The sequence below is a fragment of the Martes martes genome (assembly GCF_963455335.1).
Source record: "Martes martes genome assembly, chromosome: 4".
Lineage (NCBI taxonomy): Eukaryota > Metazoa > Chordata > Mammalia > Carnivora > Mustelidae > Martes > Martes martes.
In genome coordinates, this window is record NC_137891.1 from 71,160,240 (window position 1) to 71,187,215 (window position 26,976).

General features: G+C 45.9%; 1 protein-coding gene across 1 annotated transcript in view; it reads right to left on the minus strand.

Annotated features, from left to right (window-relative positions):
* Positions 1 to 26,976, minus strand: part of CHD7 (chromodomain helicase DNA binding protein 7) — a 187,232-nt gene that overhangs the window by 13,819 nt on the left and 146,437 nt on the right. Inside the window, exons 14-29 of the mRNA XM_080802955.1 lie at positions 23,944 to 24,087; positions 22,364 to 22,619; positions 16,773 to 16,983; positions 16,068 to 16,263; positions 15,608 to 15,775; positions 14,809 to 14,988; positions 11,524 to 11,634; positions 11,224 to 11,429; positions 8,196 to 8,395; positions 7,885 to 8,044; positions 3,709 to 3,798; positions 3,149 to 3,252; positions 1,692 to 1,821; positions 1,198 to 1,270; positions 983 to 1,040; positions 54 to 282 (exon numbers count right to left, since the gene is read on the minus strand). Coding sequence (XP_080659081.1) covers positions 54 to 282; positions 983 to 1,040; positions 1,198 to 1,270; positions 1,692 to 1,821; positions 3,149 to 3,252; positions 3,709 to 3,798; positions 7,885 to 8,044; positions 8,196 to 8,395; positions 11,224 to 11,429; positions 11,524 to 11,634; positions 14,809 to 14,988; positions 15,608 to 15,775; positions 16,068 to 16,263; positions 16,773 to 16,983; positions 22,364 to 22,619; positions 23,944 to 24,087 — 2,516 coding nt within the window. The remainder of the gene's footprint in view (positions 1 to 53; positions 283 to 982; positions 1,041 to 1,197; positions 1,271 to 1,691; positions 1,822 to 3,148; positions 3,253 to 3,708; positions 3,799 to 7,884; positions 8,045 to 8,195; positions 8,396 to 11,223; positions 11,430 to 11,523; positions 11,635 to 14,808; positions 14,989 to 15,607; positions 15,776 to 16,067; positions 16,264 to 16,772; positions 16,984 to 22,363; positions 22,620 to 23,943; positions 24,088 to 26,976) is intronic.

Here is a 26,976-nt window from a genome sequence, read left to right on the forward strand (position 1 = left end):
CAAAAAAAAAGAGGCCCATCCTAGGAGCTGAGTAAAACCCTGAAGAAACTCACTTTTGTCGTTTCTCAGATATTATAGCTTCCCTTTCCGCTTCTAGTGCTCTCACTTCCTCCCGAGGCCGTCGCCTCCGCCGGTCAGTCTTCATTAGAGCCTCCTGCCTCATTTGTTGCCTTTTATAGCTGCGCTGATAGGCAGTAATGAGCCGGCGCAGACGGGTAGTCAGGGTTGAGGTGCTGGGCCAGTAGAGTTGGCCTAACTCAGCAGTACTCTCGCTGGGCTTGCCTGGGGAAGTGGAAAAAAAGATTTCTGAAATGTGTAGCTACAATCTTGCAATACACAGGATTTTCCATCAAAACAAGATGACTCATTAACATTCAAATGACAGTGAGTGTGGGGAAGGGCATCTTAGTGCTCTCATGTTTAAAATATAAATAAAGAATAATATTAGTATGAAACTTACCAACTGTTTTCTTTTTTAACTCTTTAGGGGGGAGAAGCAAATTTACTTACCAGTTTTACGTAAAGAAGCATACTTTATGCCATGAACTACAATATAAGGGTGCTCTCCTGTAATGTACTTAGAATAGTAATCTTGAACCTAAAACATAATCACGTAATTCGTAGCTAATTATCTGACATTAGGGAAAAGGTACCGTTCTATAAACCTGCAATATTTCAGATACCTAGCAAATGCCCTACTCCAAGACACATTTCTGAAGACGCTTAAAAGTTTCTACTAACTGGTATATAAATATATACAAATTATCTTAATCCAAAAAGTAGTTCTTTATCAAAGAAAGTCAATGTAATGAAAAACCCACAATAAACAAGGATTAAAATTATTCACAAAAGGGATGAGTCAGTAGAGAAAATATGATATTTTAAGATACCACTGTCATAAAGGAGCAAAAGTGCAGGTCCATGAATAACGTCTATACAGCACACATTTGCTCTGCTCTTTGGGTTTTTTATGGAGCCTTACCTGTGGTGCGAATTTCCATGGATTCCTCTTTATCTTCTGGAGGAGAATTTGCAAATTCCTTGAAAGCAAAGCAAGAAACAGGATTATTTTAATTTGGGGCTTCATTTTGCATTACCTTTCAAAGAAACGGCCATTATCTATAAAGTTTAACAAGTCTTATATGGGCATATGATATTTTAATAGTGCTATAAAAGTCAGTATACTCAAGTTCTTACATCTATTTCATCCTTGAATGGCGTCCTGGTTGGTTTATATTCTGGGTCTTCATCTTCTCTATCAAATTCTCCCCTGCGTTAAAATTGTTTAAAAAAAAAAAAAAAAGAAAAAGTTTAAATTGCACAGATAAGCAAGAGACTGAGGGGCTGGGGGGGTGCTTGGGAACAACTAATCCTCTGCCTGATGCTACTTTTAATTCTGGGTTTGACATCAAAGGCAACCCAATCAGTATTTAAATCGCGCAGTCATGGGGTAAGGGGCGGGTGGGTGGGCAGAAGTGTCATCACTTGGAAAAAACAAACAAGTTTCAGATGATCTAGATAATATATTGCATTTAAATAATCATTATGATACATAAACAGACTACTCTGGGAAACATCACCGAAGTTGAAATCAGATCAGTGGAGTGCACAGCACAGTGTAAGGACTGAACCCTGCCAATAGATGTGACACCGACATAAAGTTTATTACAATCTTTAAATGTCCTTCTTACCCGTCACCGCCATCTGCTAGCATGTCTGTTCCTCTTTGCTCAGCAGCTATGGCCTTGGCATCGGGCATACCAACTCGTTCCAGGAAGCACAGCGCGGGGTCAGCTCGCATGGAGTTGTACTTCTCGTAGCCTGTGCCATCCCCAGCAGCCCACAGAGGACACGCACAGAAACAGCAAAAGGGCCGTCACTCACAAAATCACAGCACTGCCACAATACACCAGGCTCAGCTCTCAACTGAGACGACCACTTAGGAACCCTTCTTTCAGTAAACCACTCCAGAGAATGCTCATGACAGGGCAGATTTTGGGGGAGGGGGTCAAGTTATAGTTCGGGGGGGTATCCGAATGACCACGGACATGAACGGAGAAACAGGTTAAAACTAACTGCAAGACGCCTGGGGAGATTTCCGACCCTATTTTCCCCAAGAGCTAATTTTGCTGGACATTTAAAAGGCTTCCTTATGCTCCTTCATGACCTCTGCGGGCCACGCTGCGCCCACCCCGTCCTCCCAAGAGCGGCTACAGTCCTGCAGGAAAGTCGAGCCACTGGCTGAAAATCCCCATCTACGTAAGGCCAGCGAACCTGTCTTATTAGGTTTAGGACGATGCATGTCAGTAAGATGACACTGTTCCCTCTATGGTTTTCAAACCGCAATTTGCTTTTTGACTGCCCAAGCTGACTAGATGGAAAATGGCAGATCCCAACAGTGCACTGCGGGAAAATGATTTTGAGGCTGAGCTCACAAAACGCGGCTGCAGTACGTAGGGAGAACAGCACAATTCAATTAGGATGTGTACTACAACACACCGCTCCTAACTGCTGTAGAGCCGCAAGCCAAACTGTAATCATGAAAGGTTTTATAAGCCATCATTCTCCCCTTTAGTCAGGCCGGGCTGCTGAGAATACCTCCGCGACCTCCAGAGAATTGGGATTATAATCAGGAATCGCTCACTGTATATATCATGCCAGTTCTGCATCCCCAGCCTTTCAAAGTTAACAAGGCTGCATCCACTCAGGGGAGCCGTGAGTTCTCAGCACTGACATTTGTGAAATATTGCTTGGAACAAAGCCCAGGAGGCACTTGTACAGATTAATAGCAGAGGTTAAGCCCACCGTCCACTCTGACACAGGTTGGCAGAGCCAGCAAGGGGAACCACGCTAGAAGCAAAGTTTAGGGAGAGCTATAGGACAACTTGGCTATTATTAAAACAAATATGGTTTTGGTTTTATTTACAGCCAAGAAAGAAATGTTTTCTTCTCAAATACTCAACAAACATTCAAAAACAGCATCTGATATTTACAGTTCATATTAGATTTTTAGTACAGGAAAATGGTAGAAGCCAAGAGTCCTCTGGAACTATCCTCATTAATATTATGACTTTGGAAAAGAGGATGGAAAGAGCGCTGACAACGAAGCCACACAGTCAAGATGTGGTCAGACAGAAACATCACTTACCGTGTTTGAACACTCCAATGAGGAGGGACTTATCTGCTTCCTTATCCCACCAGTCTGTGGGGACTTCAGCATGGAAGGGCTCAGGGATCCACACATCAGCTTCACTATGAAGACACCAGTTACACAGTATTCAAAACACACGCTCACGTTACAGGAAGAATCCCCAGTAACCACAGACAGGATGTGCAGGATCACATGCCCCCTCCCGCAACAAGCATCTGAGCATCATTGGCAGCACTGAGCAAAGGCTGAAGGGAAGGGTGTGAGCCGGTCGCTTTCTACCATAGCCAGAAGTGGACTTCATCGCACAGGGTCCCATTTTAAATGTCAGAACGCCAGGAACGTAGTTCCCACCTTTTCCATGGAACACGGACATGCGAACACGCTTTCCCCTGATTCCCTCCGCATCCCCACGCTCACAGGGTGAAAATCGCATTCCAGGTGCAAACTAGGAGATACGCCACTAATGGTTTAGGAAGGTTCTGGAACACACTCAGCAGGGTCTTCGGGCTGCCTGGGTCAATACAGGGAGGTATGGAGTGGCATGCACTTGCACTAACCTTGAGTCAGCACCCTCTAGAATCTTATCCGCCTGGTCTCCTATAACTTCTTGTCTTAGGTAGTACAGCATGCGGACACGCAGCAGGACCCTGGAGAGGAAGACAGAGGGGGGAAAAAGTTCTTAACTTCAGGACTGTTTGCCAACAGTGGCTTTTGGCAGCTGCTGCTGTTCATCCATCATCCTGCCAAGGCTGATTAGCCATGCTGTATGGTAGGCTTGAAGCGTGACAGATGGTGGCACATAATCACCTCTGTGTGGTGCTTTCTGCTGGCTTCCAACAGGCCTGCCTGGCAACCACTCGCGCTGCACGGAGAGGGACCGAGCGCGGCCCAGCCCAGGCGCACTTCATTTAGTCCTACCTAGTGCAGCTTGTGAAGTTTAGACACGTACCCTACCATTGCCTCTGAAGTATTGAAGCAAGTTTGTAAACAACTGAGCAGATGGCTTTCAGTAACTGTTCTGCTTCATTATCTCATAAAATTTCCTCAGCTGCTGCCTTAATACCATTTTTGGAAGCACATCAGAAGTTGTAGGAATAAACGAGATATAAAATCTGGTTTTACTACCTTACAATAAACCCTCAATATGGAATGTCAGGTTTTTCAGATTATACAACTTTGCTTCCGAGAAAGGAAGATGGTGATGGGGGTGGGGCCAAGGGTGGGTCTTCGCAGGTCTCCCTTAACGAGTATTAAACACTATTTATTCCTTCTAGTTCATATTACCTGGAAGCCTAGGTTGTAGCTTAAAAAATAACAAAATGACACAAAGGAGGCTAAAATGTGGCCAATTCATTGCCATTCTTTGTCATTTTCAAGGAATCAAGTTTCTAAAAATCCATGGAATTCTAGGAACCAGAATTTTTCTAGGACCCAGATTAATTCTCTCGGTAAAGCCCACCTGGTAAATCCCAAAGGCCTGTGTCTACTCTGAGGCTAGCATCTCCCGCGGGACGGCCCCCAGTGTGCACTCAGGACAATATTTGAAGACACATCCTGTCGGCCGTGAGTTAATGATAATTCTAACTGCTATTTCCATAGCTGGGTCATCCTATCACACACTTACAGGATGGTTTACAGCTGACGTATCACATTTGCGTGTACTAGCTCATCGGATCATCACAATAATCCCGTGATGAAGTGGGGCGTGTTATAATTCCCACTTTACAAATGTGAAAACTGAGGGTGACAGAAGACCAGGGACATATCCGAGGTCAGAGAGTCATGTTGAGCAGGGACCACTTGGGATTAGGCCTTGTGATTCCACCACCTCACAATGTCTCTTGGGACGTGGCAAGGGTCCTTGAAAATGTCAAAATGAGGACGAAGGGCAGCTTCCCCGAAACAGACTACTCCCACATACACTAACAGGTACCCCACGCTACGCCTGCCTCTCCACCCGGTAACTGCTTTGGAGTAACATGGGTTCTACACGGACAGAGTCTGAGGCTGTAAATTTCGAGTAAGCATCAATGTAAACAATTATCTTGGGTATTTCGTTTTAGTTTTTTTAAGATTTTTCTTTTGATAAGATTAAAAATTGGCTGTGCCACACAGAACTGGCAAAAGAAAACTAACAGTCTGGGCCTCCATGGCCGGCACCTTGTTTCTTCTCTGCTTAGGCAAGAATTTACCGGCCAGGATCTCCTTATAGAGGATGTTTAGAAAAGGGTAGTTCCCAAAGGAAATACCCTCCATCTTCAGCTGGATTCTCTTTTTTTAACCAAAACAGCACAGTGGCAATGATCTGAATGGTTTCTCTCCCTTTTTGATAGAAGATACAGTTTTCTTCTTTGGGAGGAATTTTAGTTATGTGGAGACTTTCATGAACTAACTGTGAATATCACCTTTCTTCTAGAGGAAAAAATTCAAACCAGTGCAACTGGCAAGCTCAGTGGTACCAGGAGGATAACCAAGTAGATGGGAGGTGGGCTCTGACCTTAAGGAGTTTGCATGTGGTAAGTCTGACAGTCCAGACTCGTTAGTAGTCTGTGACCTCACTCACATTTGACTGGCTATCCCACTCGTGACCATCTTCTGGACCTGCATCCAGTTCAGGGCCACACAGAGCACTGGACTACCCTGCCCCTTCATCTCCTTTAACCTAAAACAGTTCCCCTGTCTTTGTGTCTTGAAACTTTTGAAGAGAACTGGCTAGCTATCTTCTAGGAGGTTCCTTGATTTGGGTTTCATTTTCTCATCAACATTTCCCCACCTTAGATCCTGAGAAGTCTCAGGGCATGACCCACCAGGAAGAAGAAATGGACCACTTGCCTATCCCAGAAAGGAGATAGCAAGCCTTGCCAGTCTTCTCCTGAGACCACGGGGAAGAGCACACTAGCACCATCTCACAGACTAACTAGGGAGGGTACTCATGAAGTCCACTACTGGTATTAGAATGGGAAATTAAAAACTCGCGCCGCCCCCCTCACTCTGGGATCCAGGCACAGGAGCTGCTGTTCCCACACCAAACCACTCCACTTCTGGTTTGACTCCAGAACCCAGAAGGCTATTGACCCAAAGAGTTCACATAAACCACAGGAAACAGAAGTTTTCTGATAGCTGTTAAGTGGGATGGGATTTTAGGGAGAACTATTATGCCACAGTGGTAACAACAAACAGTTTCCGAGGCACCAAAACGGTTTGAGGTAATGGTTTTTCACAGACTCAAAAAGGAAAAAATTTGTCAGTCAAAATCTAGCGATAACAATCAAAGGCAGGCCCCCAAAGGCACTTCCATGTTTGAAAAGGGATGAGAACCATTCATCCCTGCCAGCCAGGAGTTGCTTCACGTGACGCTTGGGATGAACCCGTGGGGCCGGCAGGCTCCCCAGGTGGGCAGGGGTCCCGGAGAGCAAGGGCACTGCCCTCCTCCATTCCGGACTCCTGCCCTGGCTCTGCTCCCGAACTAGCTGAGACCGTAAGTGCCAGAGTCTCCGCTTCCCTGTCAGGCAAATGGGGATAAAAGAGCACTCCTTGTCTCAGGTCACACAGATCACGCACGTGGAGGGCTTGGCACGCCGCCAGGGAGTACGTGCTCAGACTTTTGTTCCTCCTTTTTAGGAGAGAGACACATTTGTTTATACCCTGCTTCACCCAGCTGAGGTCCTGCTGCGGAGCTCTAGGTGGTTAACAAGGCAAGGGAGCCTTAAAGAGCCTGAGGACCTTGCCTAAGGCCCCACAAAGCTACAAGCGCTGGAGCTGTTCGGTGCTGGCTGGACGGATTCTCAGAAATGCATGCTCACGGCAACAGAACAAGAATCGCCACGTGCAGATGTTAGTTTCGTACGAAGATAGTTAATAGAGCTCCCAGCAATGAAATGAACACAGATTTAATGTTCTTCAATTACACATGATTGGGTTCTGGACATAAAGATAAGGAATGGGATTCTAAGCTCACAGGTAAGAATAAAGGACCCAGACATTGAAGTACTATTAAGCAAAAAATTCCCTGTAAACTCCCTGGTCCCTTCACTGGAAGCAGTCAGCTGAAGGCAGGGTCAAACAGGGCAAACAGTAATTCTCTAACACATCTTGGTTACAACTTAGTTATCTGCAACAACATTTACAGCAGCATTGCTCACAACAGTCAAAAAGGGTGTCCATCAACCCACGTGCCCATCGACCGATGAACTTTAAACAAAACGTGGTATCCGTGTACAATGCAGTATTATTCAGCCACGAAAAGGAATGAAATTCTGGCACGGGCTACAAAATGGATGAACCTTGAAAACATTATGCTATGAAATAAGCCAGCCATCACAGATATTCCACAATTCCACTTAGGAGGTACCTAGAATGGGCAAATTCCTAGAGACAGAAAGTAGAACGGCACCTGCCAGGGACCTGGGGCAGGGAGGGAGGAGGGCAAGTGACTGTCTCATAGACACAGAGTTTACACTGGGGTCAGTGAAAAGGTCTGGGGGACAGACAGTGCTGATGGGTACACAGCATTCTGAATGTAATTAATACTGAGTTGTCTACCTAACAGACGGTTAAGATGGGAAGACCGTATTATATATCTACCACGCTAAAAAAAAAAAAGACAAAACAATCCACCATCTAAAGGTGTGCCGTCATGTGGCCCAGCACCATGTTTCACAAAAAACGTAAAGGTACGGGAAGCCGGGAGGCAGAGTGTCACAGCCAGTCATGCAGACCCTCTCAAAACGTACTTGTTACAGTGATGCTTCAGGTGCTTCTTGTAGCTGTCCTCCTGGAACAGGGCGTCCGGGTTGCAGCCCGCCAGCCAGTCGGCATCCTGCACCACGGGATGTGTGCTCTGGGCTTTCACCTTCTTCCCTTTCCTGCCCCTTGGCACTGGGGCGGATAAACCTAGAATCAGAGCAATGATAACAACAGTCAGAGAAGCTTTCTATAACCCCAATTACAATGTCGGGCTCAGTGCAATGCATGTGGCAGGGAGACATAGGGTCTCGGTGGCTCTCTGAGAGCCTGCGGTACAGAGAGCATGACGTGGACCTACCAGAGTGATTGACCAAAGCTCGCGTCTGGCCGTCCGCCGTGGGTGTGATCAAGTCCCAGATGAAGCTTTTGATATTCTCATCTCCCTTGTAATGATTGAGACAGTACACGAGGATGGTTCTGCAGATGGTCTCTACGTCCTGCTCTGTGAGCTGGCGCTTGTAGCGGCCATGGGAGAGGATATCTGTCCACCGTCCCCAGCTGCAAAGCAAACATTCAGCATGTAGATGGTACCTTCCGGTTTAGATCTGGGGCTTTCCTTCCATAGTCCAGCAGCAGTGTTAGGAAATCCTGGCTTGAAACTAGTAGTATCTGACATCAGGGGACAGGAAAGCACTTTGGGGCGCAGGAGTCAAAAACACTCGTTACAGAGCAGGGCCTGAGCTCGCGCCGCCTCGGTGCTGGGTTGAACTGTCATGGAGGTAACGCCCGCGGGCCTGACACAGGCTCTCTCAGTCAGATTCCGGCAGGGCCGCAACTCTGGGAGGAAAGGGTGCCGGGACCAGGACACCTTGCACTCTGCCTCACCCTGTCACAGCTGGCACATTTCAATGCCGACCAGCTATTCGAGACGCACGGTGACCTGAGGGGGCTGTAGCTGCTCCCACACCTGGGACCTGAAGCTGAGAAGGAATGGTCCTATTTTAATCTACCTCAATGGGATGCCGTGGTAACGAAGGAAGGCTTGTGAACAGGTTTGAGCTTCCTTTTAACACAGGGAGCACTAATTCCCCAGTACAAGAGCATTCCCGGGCAACATGTTTCAAGAACTTTCAGGCCCTCGTGTAAACTGCACAAAGAACACAACAGACAGCATACTGTTGACCCTGAATAGACTGTTCGGGGTTATAATCCCAGTTAGACACAGCACTGTGCTCCCCGATCGGGGTGTTGTGGTGTGAGAGCATACGACACAAGGGCAGATCCTGTCCGTGCCTCGTCTCCCCCCCGGCTGCCGCACAGGACGGAAGCCAGCCACTCCCTTGCCTTCAAGGACTGAGGGCTGCTCACAGCAGGGAGGCCATGGCATGAGAGGCACAGGGCCTGCCCCAGCAGGCCGGGACGTGTCCTGGCTGGTCCTCTCTGGCTTCTGTGAACTCACAGTTCCTCAAACTGCAGGGTCAACCCTCACCTCCAGGCCTTTGGACACACCGCTCTCTCTGCATGAACTCTCTCCTCCCTGCCCAGCATCCAACTCTCTCTTCTACCCAGGCTAAGCCATGATGTCCACCCATCAAGTCATGTCGCCGTCTGCGGAATCCCTTCTTGTATAACCCTAAGCCTCAGATGTAGGAGATAATACTAGAGCTGTCCTACAGGAGAGAGACATGCTTCTACCCTCCATCTACAGTCTTTCCAGCCAAAACACCATTACAGTTTACTGCCGTTTCTGCTTGTCCACCTGCCTTGAAAAGGGGGCCATGACTGTCCTGCTCACAGGTGCATCCCCAGTCTCTGAGGATCCTAGCAGGGTGCCCAGGTGTTCCCTACACAGTGATGCCTAGGGGAGGAAGGAAGGCCCTTCCTCAAAGACATGGCACTCCACGCATACTTCTTAGCTTTAGGAATTATTAAGATACTCCGTTTCTAAAGTTACCAGCAAAATTCTCAACTCTGATCACTGGGCTGAAACACCCAGGCAAGTGCAAGGAGCAAAGGGCTCAGGTGTCCGTCCACTACGTAAGAACACAGGAAAGAGTGTCCAGCATCTGCCCACAACCTAAGAACACAGGAAAGAGTGTCCAGCGTCTGCCCATGACCTAAGAACACAGGAAAGAGTGTCTAGCTTCCAGACAATTAGCTTGAGTTACAGAATTGGTTTCAGTTGAACTTCATTGATTCCATACGAAATCACTGATCTGGCACTCACTGTGGGTCTGCTGGCACTGCAGTCCTCCCTGAGGACACAGAGAGGAGAGTCCTGGGCTTCATGGAGCTCTCTACATGGGGCTCCCGCAGGAGAAGCCTGCTACTTAGAGTCATAAACCAACGCGATGAGTGTGATGAACGTGCAAGTCAGACTCTCGGGCGCAGAGTGCCCCGGGATGCGGGTGCTGGAGGTCAGCGACAGAAGCTGCGAGCATATCAAGTCTGTGGGCTGGGTGTGCGGGGGTTGGGGGGTTGCTGCTCTAGGCAGTGAAAGGACTTGTAGAAGACAGAGATGAGACATGAGACAGAGCACGGCACACTGAAGGAGATGGAGTGGTCTGTCCCAACAGAAGCCAGGGCTACCCACAGAAAGGACTGACAAGACAGACAAGAGCCAGACCAGAGAGCCCTGTATGCCATGCTAACGGAAGATGCGTGTTCATTCTGAAACTCATGACAATCCGCGGGAAGAAATCATCAAAAGCAGGATGTCATCAGATCTATAGAAATACCGCTTTGGTGGTAGTTTTTTTTTTATTTTTATTTGAATGGAACTTGCCTGGAGGCCCATAAGATGCCAGAGAATTCTTATTTGCAGATTCAGATATTTCGTGAGCACCCTGCCATCATTCCAAGCACCGTGTGATGAGGGCTCTTCGGAGATGAACGTGATGTGGACCCTGCCTTTCAGAGACATGTTGTCCAGCAGGAAAAGTACAACACGTTCAGAGTTGAAATAACCATCCATTTATGTTCCAGATGAGTTAGAAGAGCTTTATAACTGAGATGATTGCCTTTAACAAGTTTTCATAGCAGAGAAATACTAAAAGACTACGACAGTCTCAAATTTTATGCAAAGCTAAAGTAGGAAAAGATTTTGTAATTTTGAGATGTGGTTCTGAGTTATTAGTCATCAACAAGTAAATCTGGACCTGACATAATTCCAAGGGACAAACTTGTGCTCCTTCAAATGCACAAGGACATGAAGAACTGTGAGCCCCTGAACCAAACCACCCTGGATCCTATCACAGTGGCTGCTCGGTCACGTGCCTGAGTGCACAATGGGGCATCACAGAAATCCCAACCCAGATACACTTTCTCACGCTGATTAGAATTCCATCTTTAAATAAAATTCCGTTTTTTACGCAAGCCTGACTTACCCGTAGACGAGCAGATTCTTCTCAACTCTGAAGCACTCGCTCCGTGCGTAGCCCTGCGACCTGTCCTGAGGCCGCCGCGGCTTTGTGCAAGGCTTCTCTTCGGAATCACTTTCCAAGTCTGAAAATTCCATCAGCTCGTCTTCTTTCACTGCACTGTACAGCCTGGTTTGCTTCCTCACTCTCGGAGTGTCAATAACCAGGTTGTTCTAGAACAGACAGCAGATACATTTGAAACTTCTTAAAAAAAAAAGCATCCCTTGGGTTACATTAGGTAGAGTTTGAACGGGACCTCTCACTCACCCTCCCATTTAAGGCATCAATATCCAATTCAGCCTTCTTAGCCCACTTTTGCCAGAAATTTGGATCATCCAAGGAAATATCTGTCCTATTTCCAGATGCAACAAAACTGGCCTAAAGGGGAAAAAATATGCATTACTTTGAGATGCTCTTCTCAGAGGCAAAATGCAAAGCAGCTTTCATTTGCTCATTCAGCCAAGCACGTATGCATTCCTGCACTGTGTGCCAGATGCTGCAGTCGGTGGGCTGGGATGAAAGACCGTCCCCCAGGCAGCTCTCTGTCCAGGGGTTTAAACACATCAGGAAGCAAAAGATGACAGTGCGGTGTAATCAATAATGGTGACAATGGTACATACAGGTACAGCTGATCTACAGAGGAGGGATCTAGCCAGGTTCACGAGGGGTTGCAGGAAGGGCATTGCTGGGAAGAGGCTCCCCAGAATATAATGTCCAGCCCTGACTGTTAAAAACTCCGAGAACAGGAAAGTATGTGGACACGCTCACAACAGAGCATGTGCAAAGGCTCGGAAGAGAAGAGAGGCAACTGTGCCATGTGACTGGCGATAAGCGTGGTCAGGGGAGAGCAGCTAAAGGTCAGGCTGGCGAGGCACAGAAACCAGGTCACGCAGGGCCCTGTACGTCCTGTTAATGGGGTCGGAACTCTATCCTGAGGTACCACGAACTCTTTCAAAATAGAAATAATCTCAGGATGGACACATCCAAAGCCACCTGTTAGAGAAATCATACTGGTGGCCCGGGACACAGGAGGGTAGAACAGGACACTGCAGTGTTTAGAGAGGAAGCAGCGAAGACTGAAAAATGGCTCCAGCAGAAGTGGAGAAAAGCAGACAGTCTAGAAATATATTCTTTAAAAAGTAAAGCGGAAGGAGTTAGAATCAAGGTGGATGTGAAGCACGGAGGAGGAGGAGGAGGAAGCCAAGAAAAGCCTCAGCAGCCAAGCTGGGCATCTGAATGGCAGTAGTCAACACTGGGGCCTGAGTGTGTGCACGCACATAGAGGGCACAGGGACAGGGATGACGAATGTGGCTGTGCACACACTGAATGTGAAGTGCCTCTAAGGACAGAGAACAGAACCTGGAAAGAGGCTGAAAGACGTGAGAGAGAAGGTGCTGGGGCACAGAGCCCAGAGGAGGGAGCCTCCGGAGACTGAGGAGTGGGGGACAACCAGATGTCCACAAGCAAAGGGAAGGAGACGGACCCCATCTCACAGCACATACAGAAATTCATTCAAAACGATCACAGACCTAAATGTAAGAGTGAAAACTATAAAGCCCATAGAAGATAACATGAGAAAATCTGTATGACTTTAGGTTAGATGACAATGTTGGACAACAAATCAAAAGCATGAACAATAAAAGGAAAAAAAATGGGTAAACTGGACTTCACTGAAATTTTTTTAAAGATTTGATTTATTTGAGAGAGACAGAGAGCACACGCAAACAAGCACGGAGCGCAGCAGGCAGAGGCAGAGGGAGAAGCAGACACCCCGCTGAGAAGAAGCCCCATGCAGGACTCAATCTCAGGACCCTGAGATGGTGACCCAAGCCAAAGGGAGACGCTTAACTGACTGAGCCACCCAGGCACCCAGGGCTTCACTGAAATTAAACACCATTAAGAAAAGACTAGGAGAAAATACCTGCAAATTATTTTATCTAAGGAGAAACTTTTATCCAGAATATATAAAGAATTCTTAATATTCAATAATAAAAGCCAAGAAACTCAAAAGATGAACAAAAGATGTGAACAGACATTTTCCCCAAAATGATATACTTATTGGCCAACAAGCACATGAAAACATGCTCAACAGCATCCGAAAATGTAGATCAAACCAGAGTGGGACACTTCTTCACATTCCCAAATACGGCTACAATCAAAAAGTCAATCAAAAGTCAATCAACAAGAAAATAAGAAGTATTGGTGGGAATATGGAGAAACCAGAGCTTTAAAAATCACTGCTGGTGTAAAGAGAAAACGGTACAGTCACTAGAACACAGTCTGTCAGTTCCTCGAAGGGTTAAACATGGAGCGAATATATGACCCAGCATTTCTATTTGTGGTCTATATGTAAGAGAAATGAAAACATATGTCCACATAAAAACCTGTCCCTAAATGTCTGTAACAGTCATAATAACCCCAAAGTGGCAGCCCAAATTTCATTATCAACTAGTGAATGGATACACAACCCCAATGCCCACTCCCAACCGCTAGAAGAGGTACCCTATGCAATAGGAATGATGTTCAGTGAAAAAGGGGAAGGAATTATTGACACATGCTGGGGCAGGGGTGAGTCTCAAAGCCACTATACTAAAGTGAAGGGAGCTGGAAACAATAGACTACATGTTGTGGGATTCCATTTTATGAAATGTCCGGAGTAGGCAAATCTATAGAGACGGAAAGTAGATTAGTGGCTGCCAAGGACTTGGGGGGAGGAGCAGTGCAGGAGGGGAAGACGGAGAGGCTGACTGTTAATGGGCAAGAGGTTTTGGGGTGATGGAAATGCTCTGAACTTAGATGTGGTGATGGGGGCACAAGTCTGCAAATATGGTGAAGGCACTGAACTGTACACTTAAAACTGGTGAATTGTATGGCAAGTAAATAACATTTCAATAAAGCTGTTAAAAATCAAGATATAAAGAGGGCCTGGGTGTGGATGGGTGGAACCATGTGCAGGGAAAGCCTCAGAAAGGCCCTCTCGGTCAAGCGGTGGGAAGAGAGGCTGGGTGGTGACCTTCACCAGGGCTGGTCTGACAGAGGGGTCGGGGAAGGGGGCAAGCTGGAAGCCAAAAAAACAAGCAGAAAGCGAGGCGGTGGGGACAGCTGGTACAAACAACACTGTGTGGATTTTAGCTACAAAAGAAGGGTTATGGAGTTGAAGCTGGAGGGCAAAACAGATGACAGGCTTTTTTTAAGAAGATAGGAATGACTCAACTGTTCTTACAGGCTCCGTCAGGAATCAGGATCTCAGGAAGCAAGATGATGTCAGAGCAGGAGCTCCAGAGTGGAGAGGGTGGGGCCAAGGACACAGGAAGCAGATATGAGGCCGAGGTGAGGGGACTACCAAGGCCAAACACAGAGAAGGGAACCCAAAAGCACACAGAGCATCTTCTATGCATTAGGGCTCCACAGGGGCGGTCGTAAGTCCTTTCCTAATTCTCAGTTACAAAGCCAATGTTATGTATGCACCTTGCGGGCACTTTATAAGGTCCTGCTTTAAGTGAACTCTAGTACACTTCTACAGAAAACCTGCCTCTTCAGGTCAATTCACACCTTAGCAAATGTGGAACCTTTCCCTTCAGACTCAATGGTGATAGTGTGGGTGCGGCGCAGGAGAATCTGATCAATATCTTCTTCGCAGAACTTAGACCCTTCATCCTCCTCATCCATGAGGGCACCATAAGCCCCTTTTCGGAGCAGATCCTCTATTTCTTTCTTGGAAAGTTGCTGTACCTGTTTTAGTGAGATATTTAAAGGCATTTAGAATGGAGAAATGTTTGTAGACAAAACAAATGCCTCATTGTACTCAAGGAGGAATTTTTTTTTTGGAAGACTTATTTCTTTGAGAGAGAGAGAGAGCGCGCACCACAAGTGAGGAGGGAGAGGGAGGACGCAGACTGAGGCCTGATGTGGGGCTGGATCCTGAGACCCTGAGATCATGACTGGAGCCACAGGCAGAGCCACTGCGGCACCCCTCAAGGAGGATAAACTGGACTCATAAAAAGGACAATGTGGCAGGGACACCTGGGTGACTCAGTCGGTTAAGCATCTGCCTTCCGCTCAGGTCATGATCCCAGGGTCCTGGGATCGAGCTCCACATCTGGCTCCTTGCTCAGTGGGGAGCCTGCTTCTCCCTCTACCACACCCCCTGCTTGTGTTCCTGCTCTCGCTCTGTCTCTCTCTGTCCAATAAAGAAATAAAATCTTAAAAAAAAAAAAAAAAAGACAGTGTGACAAAACAGGCTGAAAAAAGTGAGCCTGGAAAGTGACTGACTGCCGGATCACTTCTTCCTATTAGCTAAGCCAGGCTAAGGAGAGTCTGAAGAGCGGCAGGGCCCAGGCCAGCGCATTACCCCGTTGGCGGCGCTCTCTCTCCCACTCATGGACTGCAGCACAGCTTTATCCAGGCCGAGCTTCAGACTCGCCTTGTCAAACATTTCCCTCTCGTAAGAATTCCTTGTAATCAGCCTGTAGATTTTCACAGATTTGCTCTGTCCTATCCTATGACATCTAGCCTGAGCCTGGAAGAAAAAGAAAACAAATGGCTACCGAAGAAAGAAAAGATTCACATGCCCGTTCCCAGGGTCCCCATTCCCACACGCAGAGGCACGGTCCAGAAGGCTCACACACTAAGAAATCACTCAGGCATTATCAATGCAGTGACTGCCAGTTGGTTCATTTGCCCAATTGTGGGACATCACCTGAGTGGTGACCATCCAACTTTATTGGTTTGACTAGGGAGTTTTCATCATAGTGGAATGACTTAAAAAAAAAAAAAAAAGGCATCCAGGGATGATTCTGTTGTGTCTTTACCTGGAGATCATTCTGGGGATTCCAGTCGGAATCGAAGATGATGCAGGTATCAGCAGCAGTAAGATTAATGCCTAAACCTCCCGCCCTTGTACACAGGAGGAAAACAAACCGATCAGAATCAGGTTTGGAGAATCGGTCGATAGCTGCCTGGCGGAGATTTCCTCTCACTCTGCCGTCGATCCTCTCATACGGGTACCTAGAAAACGTCAGGATTAACAAGGAGGCCAGGCACATGACTAGGGCACGCTTGTTTCTTTTCATGAAGTATTACAACATAGGATATACATTACCAAGAAATCATCTCAGAGCAGACAGGTTTTACTGTAGTTTGGCATATAATTGGTGGAATGCTCAAAAATTAAATTCTATTTTACCTTCCTCACTAGTAAAATAACAAGTCTAAAAACAGCTGACACCTCTAGCAGTCAAATAACAAACAATTCTGCTTTTCGGTGAGACCCATTCTCCCCTAGCCAAAAGAAAGAAGTGGGAACCGAAATGGCCGTCCAAAGTATGCGGAGTCCTACTGTAGTCACCGAATGCAGTGACCGGGCCGTGTACATCGATGGTCTTTAGAGAGGGGTATGACACATCTCCCCCACTCCTTCCCCTCTGTTATGAATGTCACTTTGAGGTGAGCCACCTGGAGCCCCATGAAAGGTCATTTTTTATTTCCTTTTTATTCTTATGGCGCAGTGGCCTCACCGTCTCTGAATGAGGTAGTCCTCCAGTATGTCCAAGCAGCGCACCATCTGGGAAAAGATAAGCACCCTGTGGCCACCAGCCTTCAGTTTTGGCAGCAGCTTGTCAATCAGCACTAGCTTGCCAGCAGCCTGGATCATCGCCTGGAGCTGAAAATCTGGAGAGTCGGCATTGTGTGTTTCTTTAAACTCTTCCAAAATTTTCTCTTCAGCACCTGCAGAGATTGGACAGCATAACGTGAATACTGTAAAAGGTTTTTATTACTAAAAACAATGAACTTGCTTTCAAAACCCACTGCTAACTACAGGAACCAGAATGCCACGCTCATGCTTATGAACATGAATCCGGCCACTTACTAAAAGTCAGGTCTAACACAAAACCACAGAAGTATAAAAGGGATCAAAGTTTTAAGCACAACACATTTAAACATTTGGGGGGGGGGACCCACATTTTCCAACAAACAAATGTTTGCTGTCTGTAGAAACTGAATTTCAACAACAGACTGTCAAGCCAGAAGTGGCAGAAACAAGCCAAGGGCCAGATACCTACAGAAAATTTGGAACCTAAATCGCTAAAGAAATGAAGAACTGTTTACTAGCTGAATATAAACACAAACAACAAAATCTGTTCTGAAGCTAAGAAACAAGGGTATCGGGTTCTAATAATGACGGTGTCAGTAGTTTTTGTATATAATCGCATGTAAATACAGCCCAAAGGAGGGCAACAAAAGGAAATTCCTTTCTCAGGATAATTCTTAGGGATTTGGGGGGGTGGGTGGGTGTTCTGAACAAACGTCTTGTGTTGCAATCTCTAAACCACCCCTCCACATTCATTCTCATCTGGCAGTTTCATGAGGTACAAAAACTCTATCTTGAAGTAGCCGGAGCTTTTCAAGCGTTTCAAAAACAAGAGCAGGAAATGACCTTGTCTCACATAAGGCTTCTATGCTTAGCCCTTTCTCCTAGCCTCCTGCAGAACTCTGCTTGAGGCAGAGACGCCTCAAAAGAATGACATTGCCAGGGAAGAAGCGCTTATGCCCACCCCCCTGCCCCCATCCCCCAAACACACCCAGGCTAAGCTCCCTTCAACTGCTTAGCTGCTGAGTCTGGCCGCCTCCCGTCTGGAGAGTTAATCAGGCCAGGGCTGCTGTGCTCAGCGCCTCTCCAGAAAAGGGGGTGGGGGGGGTGGGTGTCACCTATTCTTTAGGAAAACAAACAAATCCACCTAATGCGACTGGTTCCCAGCCTTCAACTGTGCCAGAGTGTAAATTCCTCTTCTTACCACCAGTCTGAAAAGTGTGTGAACTAACAACACATGAGAGGAGTACGCAGAAGTTTCGGACGGGGCTTATAGGCCAGGTGAGTGAGACCACACAGCCTGTAGGACGGAACTGCCACCAGCAGCAGTGGAAGGAAGAAAGGCACCATCCTATTTCCACTCAAAGGGCACCTGTGCAAATTCAGTTACAGCACCGCCATACGCGGAAATACAGCTTGTTAATTATTAATCAACAAAGACTCTCACTGAGAACAGATTAAGTCACTTAATGCCCTTACCCAGGCACTAAGGCCTCTGCAAAGCACACTGTTCCTTGGGAGGAAGGCGGCGCGGCCGAAAAGGCCAGCTGGGTAGACATCGCTTAGTACCTCACTCCCTCTTCCGCAGGAGTAAGAGGCTAACGCTCAAGACCCTTCTCCAAGTGGGGAGAAAAGGGGAAAGGTTTTAATGAGGAAAAGGTAAAAACAAAACGCTGTGGAAGAGCATTAACAGGAAAGTTCTTGAATAAAGAATATTCTTGAATAAAGCTGAATCATATTTTTCAAAACGTGAAATGCAGAAATCTAGGTTCTGGATTCAGGACAAGGCGGCCCTCAGGAGACAGGGAAATAGGTTTAAGTCTATGTATTACGTTAGGTCTTTTTAAAAAGTTTGTTCATGTGCAATACAGTGTAAGTGCTTTACAACTCAGAAATAGATTTTACTCCTGGTATTTGGGCAGTTATTTTTTTGTCTATATGAAAATTCTAACTCAGAATCAGTATATTAGTTTAAAACAAGCTAAGGGTCAATGAAGTCTTCAAAAATGAAATAATCATTCTGACAAGATAAATATCAGACATTAGAATATTTGAGTAAAAAACTGAAAATACAAATAATTTCTCAAATTAGCAGAGCAGTATTTTTCATTTTAAATTTATTCAGAGATAAGAAAAATAACTTCCTTGCTTTTTGACTGCTACTAATAATTTCTCATCTTATAAAGAACAGTCAAAATTAAAATACATTTGTTCTTACCTGACAAAAGCTACTGCTGAATTACTCAATCCAGCTCTTTGCTATGAATTCGAGGTTCTTAAAGCAGCAGCCAGGTTTAAAGATAACAGCAAACAGATTTCCTATAGGATTCTTCTAGCACTATACTTATTGTAGACAAATGAAAGGAAAGAAGGTCGGGGAAGGTACTGAAGGAAAGCAATTTTTACCTTTCAATGTCATAGCCAAAGTGCCCAAGTTTACCAATTATTTACCTTGATGTTAGATTTATAAATATCAGTCTGAAAATTAACTGGAAATAGGTTATGACAAGCCAAAATACTTTGTTCACACTGTCCTAAATTATTGTTCATGCTATATTTCAAAATGTGTGTGTGTGGGGGGGGGATATCAAAGACAACTTGAAACCAGTGTGGAAGTCTTCTCACTAAACAGATGGTCATGGTGAGGACAGGAACTGCAATGTTTGCTAGCTTTCACGGGAAGTTATTATCTAGCCAATGTCATCCAGCCACAAACAAGGTATTATTGTCTTTTGGAGATTACCAGGAAAAGAGTTACAGTTTTCTATCTGAAATTCATTCCATCATGCAAGCTTTGGCTGGTTTTCTTTCTGTCTGCTCTTCTCTGTAACTCCTCCGGCCCCCGACAATGACAACAAATGACCCTTAGGAGACCTTGACCAAGTTTCCAACATCACTTGCACTCTCACATGGGGAACTTAAAACTGGATGTTCCATTCTGCTGAAGTAAAGCAGCAGCTACAGGCACTTACAAGTGCTCACAGAGCACCCCAAACACTGTGCTAAGCACTTAAGACATTAACCCACATTTAAAATATTACTCGGTTTGTGTTCTACTGTCATTTCTAATTTTCTTCCTTCTGCTTTGCTTACATTACCACAGGTTACGAACTTGCACATACAGTTGCTTCCACTTTCCATAGTTACAGAAGCGTGTTGTGCTTTCCTGAAATGAACCTGAGCTTGACTGGGGCCGCCTGACTCTGCCCCCACCCGTACAAATTTCAACATAAACTCCCACACTGAAAACGCCCTTGAACTGGCTTGATACATGTGTGGAGGGCCAGCAGCACATTGGTATACGTTCTACTCCAGACTGTGCATGAAAATGGGCGATAGGGCCATGGAGCAACCTTGGTGAACCCCAACATCCAGGTTAAGTTATCTGGGCAGTTGTAATGCCTAATGTGGGGGGCAGGGTGCACATATATTTTTAAATTACAACTTCTCAAGTAAGGGCACATTTTGGGCTTTATAGACACTTCATCACCTAGAGGGGCAGAAACGCTGACCCCAAGGTATGATCAATTAGGACAAGGGCCACAGACCCAAATCTCACAAGTCCTAAAAGACTCCAGGTAAACCAAGAAGTATAGCAGATGACCCTGCAGAGCAATCAACCAAGGAAGAGACCCACCAGCTGTGCTGGGGAGGGGGCGGGGCGAGGGGGACAGGACGCACGACTCCTCCTTCGATGCGGGTGATTAGCATGTAAGCAGACAAGGCAGACGTGACGGAACTGACGGCCAACCGAGGTCAATCTCACACGCATCCTGCAGTGGCATTTCAGCTCTTCTGCGACAGCTCTCGCTTCCCCCTTGGAGGCTACTCTTCCTCATTTTCTTTTTAGCAAATATTAAATGCAAGCGTGTGCGTGTGTCACATAAGCACAGGCGTTGTACTCACACCACCAGTCACCCTAGGCGCCAACCCCAGCTCCCGAGCTCAGGGACAGACTGGTTGACGCTCACTGTAATGGCCTCACGGGCTCCTAAACACGTGGTGCTTGGCAGGATCACTGCTGGCAGCAGCAAGCACGGAATCATCACGCACAGCACTCTCTTTGGAAGACAGAGCTAAAAGCACAATGTCGTAGCAGGGAATTCATCGATGTCACACCACGGCAGTGACCACAGAGGCAGCGCTGAGGTGGTCTTGCAGGGGTGGACCACTCCGTCATCTCATAATAGGAACTTGTGGGGCTGAGGTGGCTGACAGGTGTGTCCCTCAGGAACAGGGGGTCAAAGATCAGGAACTCTTTAAATTAGCTGCCCTTGAACTTCATGGATTGTGAACCGATCTTTGTTCCTACTCCCCTGCAAAGGAACCTAACTGCACACAAACCCAGCAACGTGGTGAGCTGTCCCCCTTCTTTAACTCATATGAGCTCCGGCCACAACAGCAGGCAGCAAGAGCCTCCGAGCAGGTCTTTCTGCTTATATGTCTTTCCCTACTCCCTCCCATCTGTTTTATATGATGCTGCCAGATCAAGCATCCTGAATCATTTCTCAGCTCAAACACTAGCCACGGTTCTCCACTGCCTGCAAACGAAAGCCAAAATCCCACGGCCCGGCCTCTGCGGCTTTCCACAGCAGGGTCTCAGTATGTGCCTGAGATTCACTGCCCCACTGCGTCTGACACGGACTTTACACTTTGGGCAAGTTCCCCTTTGTTCTCCTGTCTCTTTGTCTTTGCTCATGCTATTACATCAGCCTCAATGCCCTTCCTTTTTCTGACCCTGACTGGCAAACTCCCTCCCACCCCCAGAGGACCGTCTCAGTGCCACTGCTTTCCCTGTGGCTTCTCTCATCTCCATCCCTGACAAGCCTGAAGCCTCCTGTATCCTCCAGAGTGTCCCACACATCCCAGGCATGCAATGTTTACCCCTTTAATGATTTTGGGAAGTATACAATATAGGTTTTTACCCAAATCAGTTACGTGACACTGTCAATTCAGTTAAGAAAACAGGAGGACCATAACGTATCCATCAGTAACAGAAACAAACTGTTATCAAAGTTTTAAAATGATCTCTCCTTCCTAGGGAATAGGTCCTAGAGGTCTCTAGACCGAAATTCCCTCCTGCCAAAGCCTCCAGACAGCTGACAGATGCCTTCTCACACCAGTTCCTCTTCAACTTCTCTGATTTACACACACACACACACACACACACACACACACACACACACACAGCAAGAAAGTCTCAGCTGAGGCCAATCTCTGTTAGCACTTCTGATGATTTTTAGGCATTAGTACCAACACCTCCTTCTGAGGGGCGAGACACGGAGGCAGAGAAGTTGGAGAACAGTGTGCTGAGGCCCCATGGCAGAGCTCAGCAGGGGCAATGATCCCTCACTTGCAGCCACCACAGAAGGAGGCGTCAGGAAGAACAGGAAGTTGGTGAAACCCGTGCTGAGGCGACAGGATCCAGTAATGACCACAACGCATCAAATCCTCCGTCGGGAGGGAGAAGAGGATTTGTGGAGTCACCCAAATGCGTCTACCGGTGCCGAGGCTTACCGTTAATAAGGTACGGATGATTGCAGCACTTCCGTAGCTCCATCATAGTGTTTAAAAGGTTAGGGACGTTAGCTTGACCACCACCTTTGGAGAGAAATGTGAAATTCTTCTCAAGGATGGCTCGGTAATATTTCTTCTGAATGTTTGTTAGCTCAACTTCAATAATAGTTTCTTCTTTGGGGGCCAAGTTCTTTTCCACATCCTCCTTGAGACGTCGCAACATCATTGGCTTTAGAATAGCCTGGAGTTTTTGCACCTAAAAAAGCACCTTAGGTCAATGCTGGTTTTGTGATTCGCTTGCATATTCTAACATGAAAAATCAGGATTATCTTATTCACTTAGCATCAGTTTTTATTTGTCAAAGCCCAGTAAGGGCACGAAGGCACTAATCTCCCAGCTTTCACGACAGAAGCGCATGAAGGTTGAAAGTGGCCACGTTAGGTGGCCTGTTTCAGCTGCCCAGGGGCCTGAACAGCCAGAAGGCCTGACAAGCACACAGTAGAAAAGAGCCCAACTGATTCACCGAGGCTTCCCTTCTGTTTGTCTTAAGCCACAGGGATGATGAGGAAGGAGGAAGAGGTGACCTCATGGGACATGGGAGTGCTAGGCTTCAGGTTCCTCCCACTCTGGAAAGAGCTAACAGAATGAGCAGGCCAGGAGTTCCCTACTCCCTGTGTCAATAAGCAAGCAGAGATGTCGCTCTCTGATTCTCGTTTCTATTGACTGGCAATAGGATATACAGCAGATAAGATCATTTTTGTCTTAAGAAAGCAAAAACCAAAACAAAACAGACTTCACTCTGAACTAAACTAGGAGGCTTCAGACAGTCAGTTGTGGAGGGGTGGACATAAAGACCAAGACCACAAGCATACTGCAAGCATATCTGTTTCAAAACCAGTATAATAATAAATATTCCCATAACTCTTAGGATGTATAAAACAACTGCCTACTTTTCATACACAAACTTCATTTATTTCTCACAGAAATCTTTTCAAGTAGTTTAAATGAAAGTATGTAGACAACAAAAGTAAGCAATGTGGCCAAGCATACACAGCTAAAAAATAAAGTTAGAATCCCAAACTCTAGGAGGCAGATAACTACAAGTTCCCATGCCTTCTGACACTGCGCTCAGAAGTATACGCAGCAGGGGCGCCTGGGTGGCTCAGTCAGTTAAGCCTCTGCCTTCAGCTCAGGTCATGATCTCAGGGTCCTGGGATCGAGCCCCACGTCAGACCTCCCTGCTTAGCAGTGAGCCTGCTTCTCCCCAAATAACTAAAATCTTAAAGAAAAAAAAAAAGTACACAAAGCAAAATCATTAACCTGAATAGCACGGCAGTCTCTGAAAATTGAACATGAACAGGTAAGTAATCTCTCCCAACAAATTCCAACTGCCCTTCCTGAGGGCAAAGAGACAAACAAACAAGAAAACCTCCATAATGAAGACTTGGAATGTTCAAGGAAAGGAGATACAGAGCTCGCTTGACTTGACTTTTTCTAAGAAGCTAAACAGCAATGCTTTGCCATTTCATGGGTTAATCTTCAGTTACATGACTAAAGTACAAAGTAGACGTGATGAGTACCTGTTCTTCTGTTTTCAGATCACCAAATTCTTGCATAAAGGTGGTTTCTGAAGGGAAGCGACTCGGTTCCAAGAAATGCAGCAAGCTGAAGAGCTCTTCCACAGTGTTCTGGAGCGGCGTCCCCGTCAGCAGCACTTTGTGTTCCTGCAGGTGCGCGAGGAAGGCAACTCAGCAAGTCGTACAGAAAGTTTCCTAAAATGAAAGCCTCTCTCCTGGGTCGCCTGGGACGCTCAGTCGGTCAAGTGCCCAACTGCTGATTTCGGCTTGGGTCGTGATCTCGGGAACGTGGGTTCGGGCCCCGGACAAGCTCCATGCTTAGAGAGGACTCTGCTTGAGATCCTCGCCCTCTCCCTCCCCTCTCTGCCCTGATCGTGCACATGCTCCCTCTATCTCTCTCAAATAAATAAAATGTTTAAAAATAAATAAATAAAACCAAAACCTCTCTCTAGATATCCATTTTCCCACACCTCATGAATGCTCACTCAGCATCCACCATACGTAAAGGTAGAGGGCACAAAGGCAGAGACACAAGAAAATCACGGACCCTGCTTCAGACAGACGCATGGCGTGGGCCCTCTAGAATGCGGCAGACCCCGTAAACATGCCACGCCATTTCATTTCTTCCTGGGGTTATTAGGTCAACATTTTAGTGCCACGGCTTTGCAAGTCTCCTGGGTCCCAATGCTTTTTTCTCCACCAAAGTTTTTTTTCCTAAAGTCCCTAGACTCCAAGAAAGCTCACATGCTTCTTTCTGTTCTCTACATCAACAGCGCTCTCTTCTCCCCATCTGCTTCCTGCATGACTCACTTTGGAGACAAAAGAAGTTCTTCTACATGCAACAGCATATGAAAAACTATTTTGTTCTGCAAAAATTTCAAACTAGCGAAGAGGTCAGCTTGGTTTTAAATACCACAATCACTCTTTTTTTTTTTTTTTTTTTTAAAGCAGATGCTATTTCTAACTTTGTTTCTTTGAACCAAGTTAGGTTATTTCTTTAAGATAATTCTTCCTGTTTACGAGCTCTTGCTCCAGCTTTCCTTATGCATCTGTATCCTCATCTTTGTATTTTTTTAATCCAACACAGAGGAGCTATTTCTCAGTGACCAGTTTTAACAATGGTGAGTTTATTAATCTTAAGGATCTTATTATTTAGTATTTTGTTTGGCCACTTGATACATAGTACAGCAAATAAAACTACTTCAGAAAGTGACCCTTCTAGTAGGTTCAAATTATTTGGACTTAACGTGCAATCTGACAAGACCTGGTTGCCGAGCAGAGAGTATATGCTCAGTAAATACGAGATAAGTGATGTAAAGGGGTAAGAACACACTCATTTTTGTAATATCCACCACGTCTTATATGTCAAGGAAGCTCTCCGAAAGTAAGGTGAAGCAGTTCAGTTTGCTTTTCTTTCTCCTTTTCTCCCTTTTGAATAAAGATGTCTCTCAGGAAGATACACAGACCAACGTCATCTTCAGACTCACTAAATTCATAAAGAGTAAGGAGTCTGCAAATCAGTTCAAGATTTTCTAATATAGGGGTGCATGGATGGCTCAGTCAGTTAAGTGTCTGACTCTCGATTTCAGCTCAGGTCATGATCTCAGGGTTGTAAGATCCAGGCCTGCATCGGGCTCCATGCTGGTTGTGGGGTCTGCTTAAGATTTTTCCTCTCCCTCTTCCTCTGCACTCACCCACCTCTCAAAAAAAAAAAAAAAAAAAAAAAAGATATTCTAATATATAACCATACTGGTGGGTAACATGGGCCATAGTCTCTGACATACTTCGGTTCTAAATTACCTTATCGAAGAATTTTTTTTTTAAACTGTCACAGACTCAGGAAAGAGCTATATTGATACTAACAACTATCTCCCAGTTTTCTCCTATCCCTTATGATAGAATTAAATCCTTAACCTCTAAACAAATACTTCAGAAAAAACCTTTTTAACTTACTCATTTCAAAATAAGTGTTTCTGAAAAAAGGAAAGGGGGTTCTTTTTTTTTTAAAGTTGAACAGGGGGCTTAAAGTCACAATTCCGAGATTAAGAGCTGAGCAGAGATCAAGAGCTGACTGCAACCAACTGAGCCATCCAGGCGCCCTGAGAGGGACTCCTTTTTTATGCTGCTTTCCCTCAAGGGCTGTTGAAAGCCAGTTATCCCAAATGGTTACACACAAGACATTTTTATAAGGTTACCTATGAGTAGTGGAATAAAACCAGGTTTCCGTTTGAAAGTGACTGTGAAATAACACGTGGTGAATATACAGAGTGTCACGCAACATCATGTAAGAGACTCGGGCCAGCAAGCTTATCACCTCCAAGTTCAACTATGTCAGCAAATACGCTTTTGGCTTGAAAACATTACCATTCTTTTTAGCTCTGCTGGAGTGATGACCATTTAATTTCATTTCAGCAGACTCCTTAATCTGTATGAGGCCTCCTGACAATGACGAGATGATAGAATCAATGAAGAACTCCTACCACCTCCAGAGAATCCCCTCCTTATCACCGAGGGACAAGGAGACGGCTTTGCTTTCCGGAGCTCCTGTGGAGGACGGTGGAGACCATAATTGTCCCTCTAGAGATCATCTTCACAAGCATTTCCTTTGCGATGGGAGAGCTAAAGACACTCACTGGCCCTCTCTTTCTGAGAATGAACTTAGAACATGACCCTCCTCAAGCCCATCTTCATCCTCACTGAGTCCCAGTGAGGGAAACAGAAGTCCCCTCTGACCTCCTCTGTAGTGGGTAAACTTACTGGTTGTTATTCTTGCCGTGACTAATTCCAGGAAAGAAGAATAAGAAATGGCCAGTGTATAAGTTCTCATGGTCTTTACTCTAAGTAAGGACTTAAAGGCCAACCAATGAGTTCTTCAGAACTAGACAAATACAACTGCATTCTAATTCGAAACAACCACACTGTGTTCCATCTTGAAAACATCTCCTCTAAGATAATGATTCTTGATCATCAGAAAAACAATTATTTTGTTCATCTGCTTATCATACATTCCCAGTGGGTGAGCCAAGAATGAGTGAG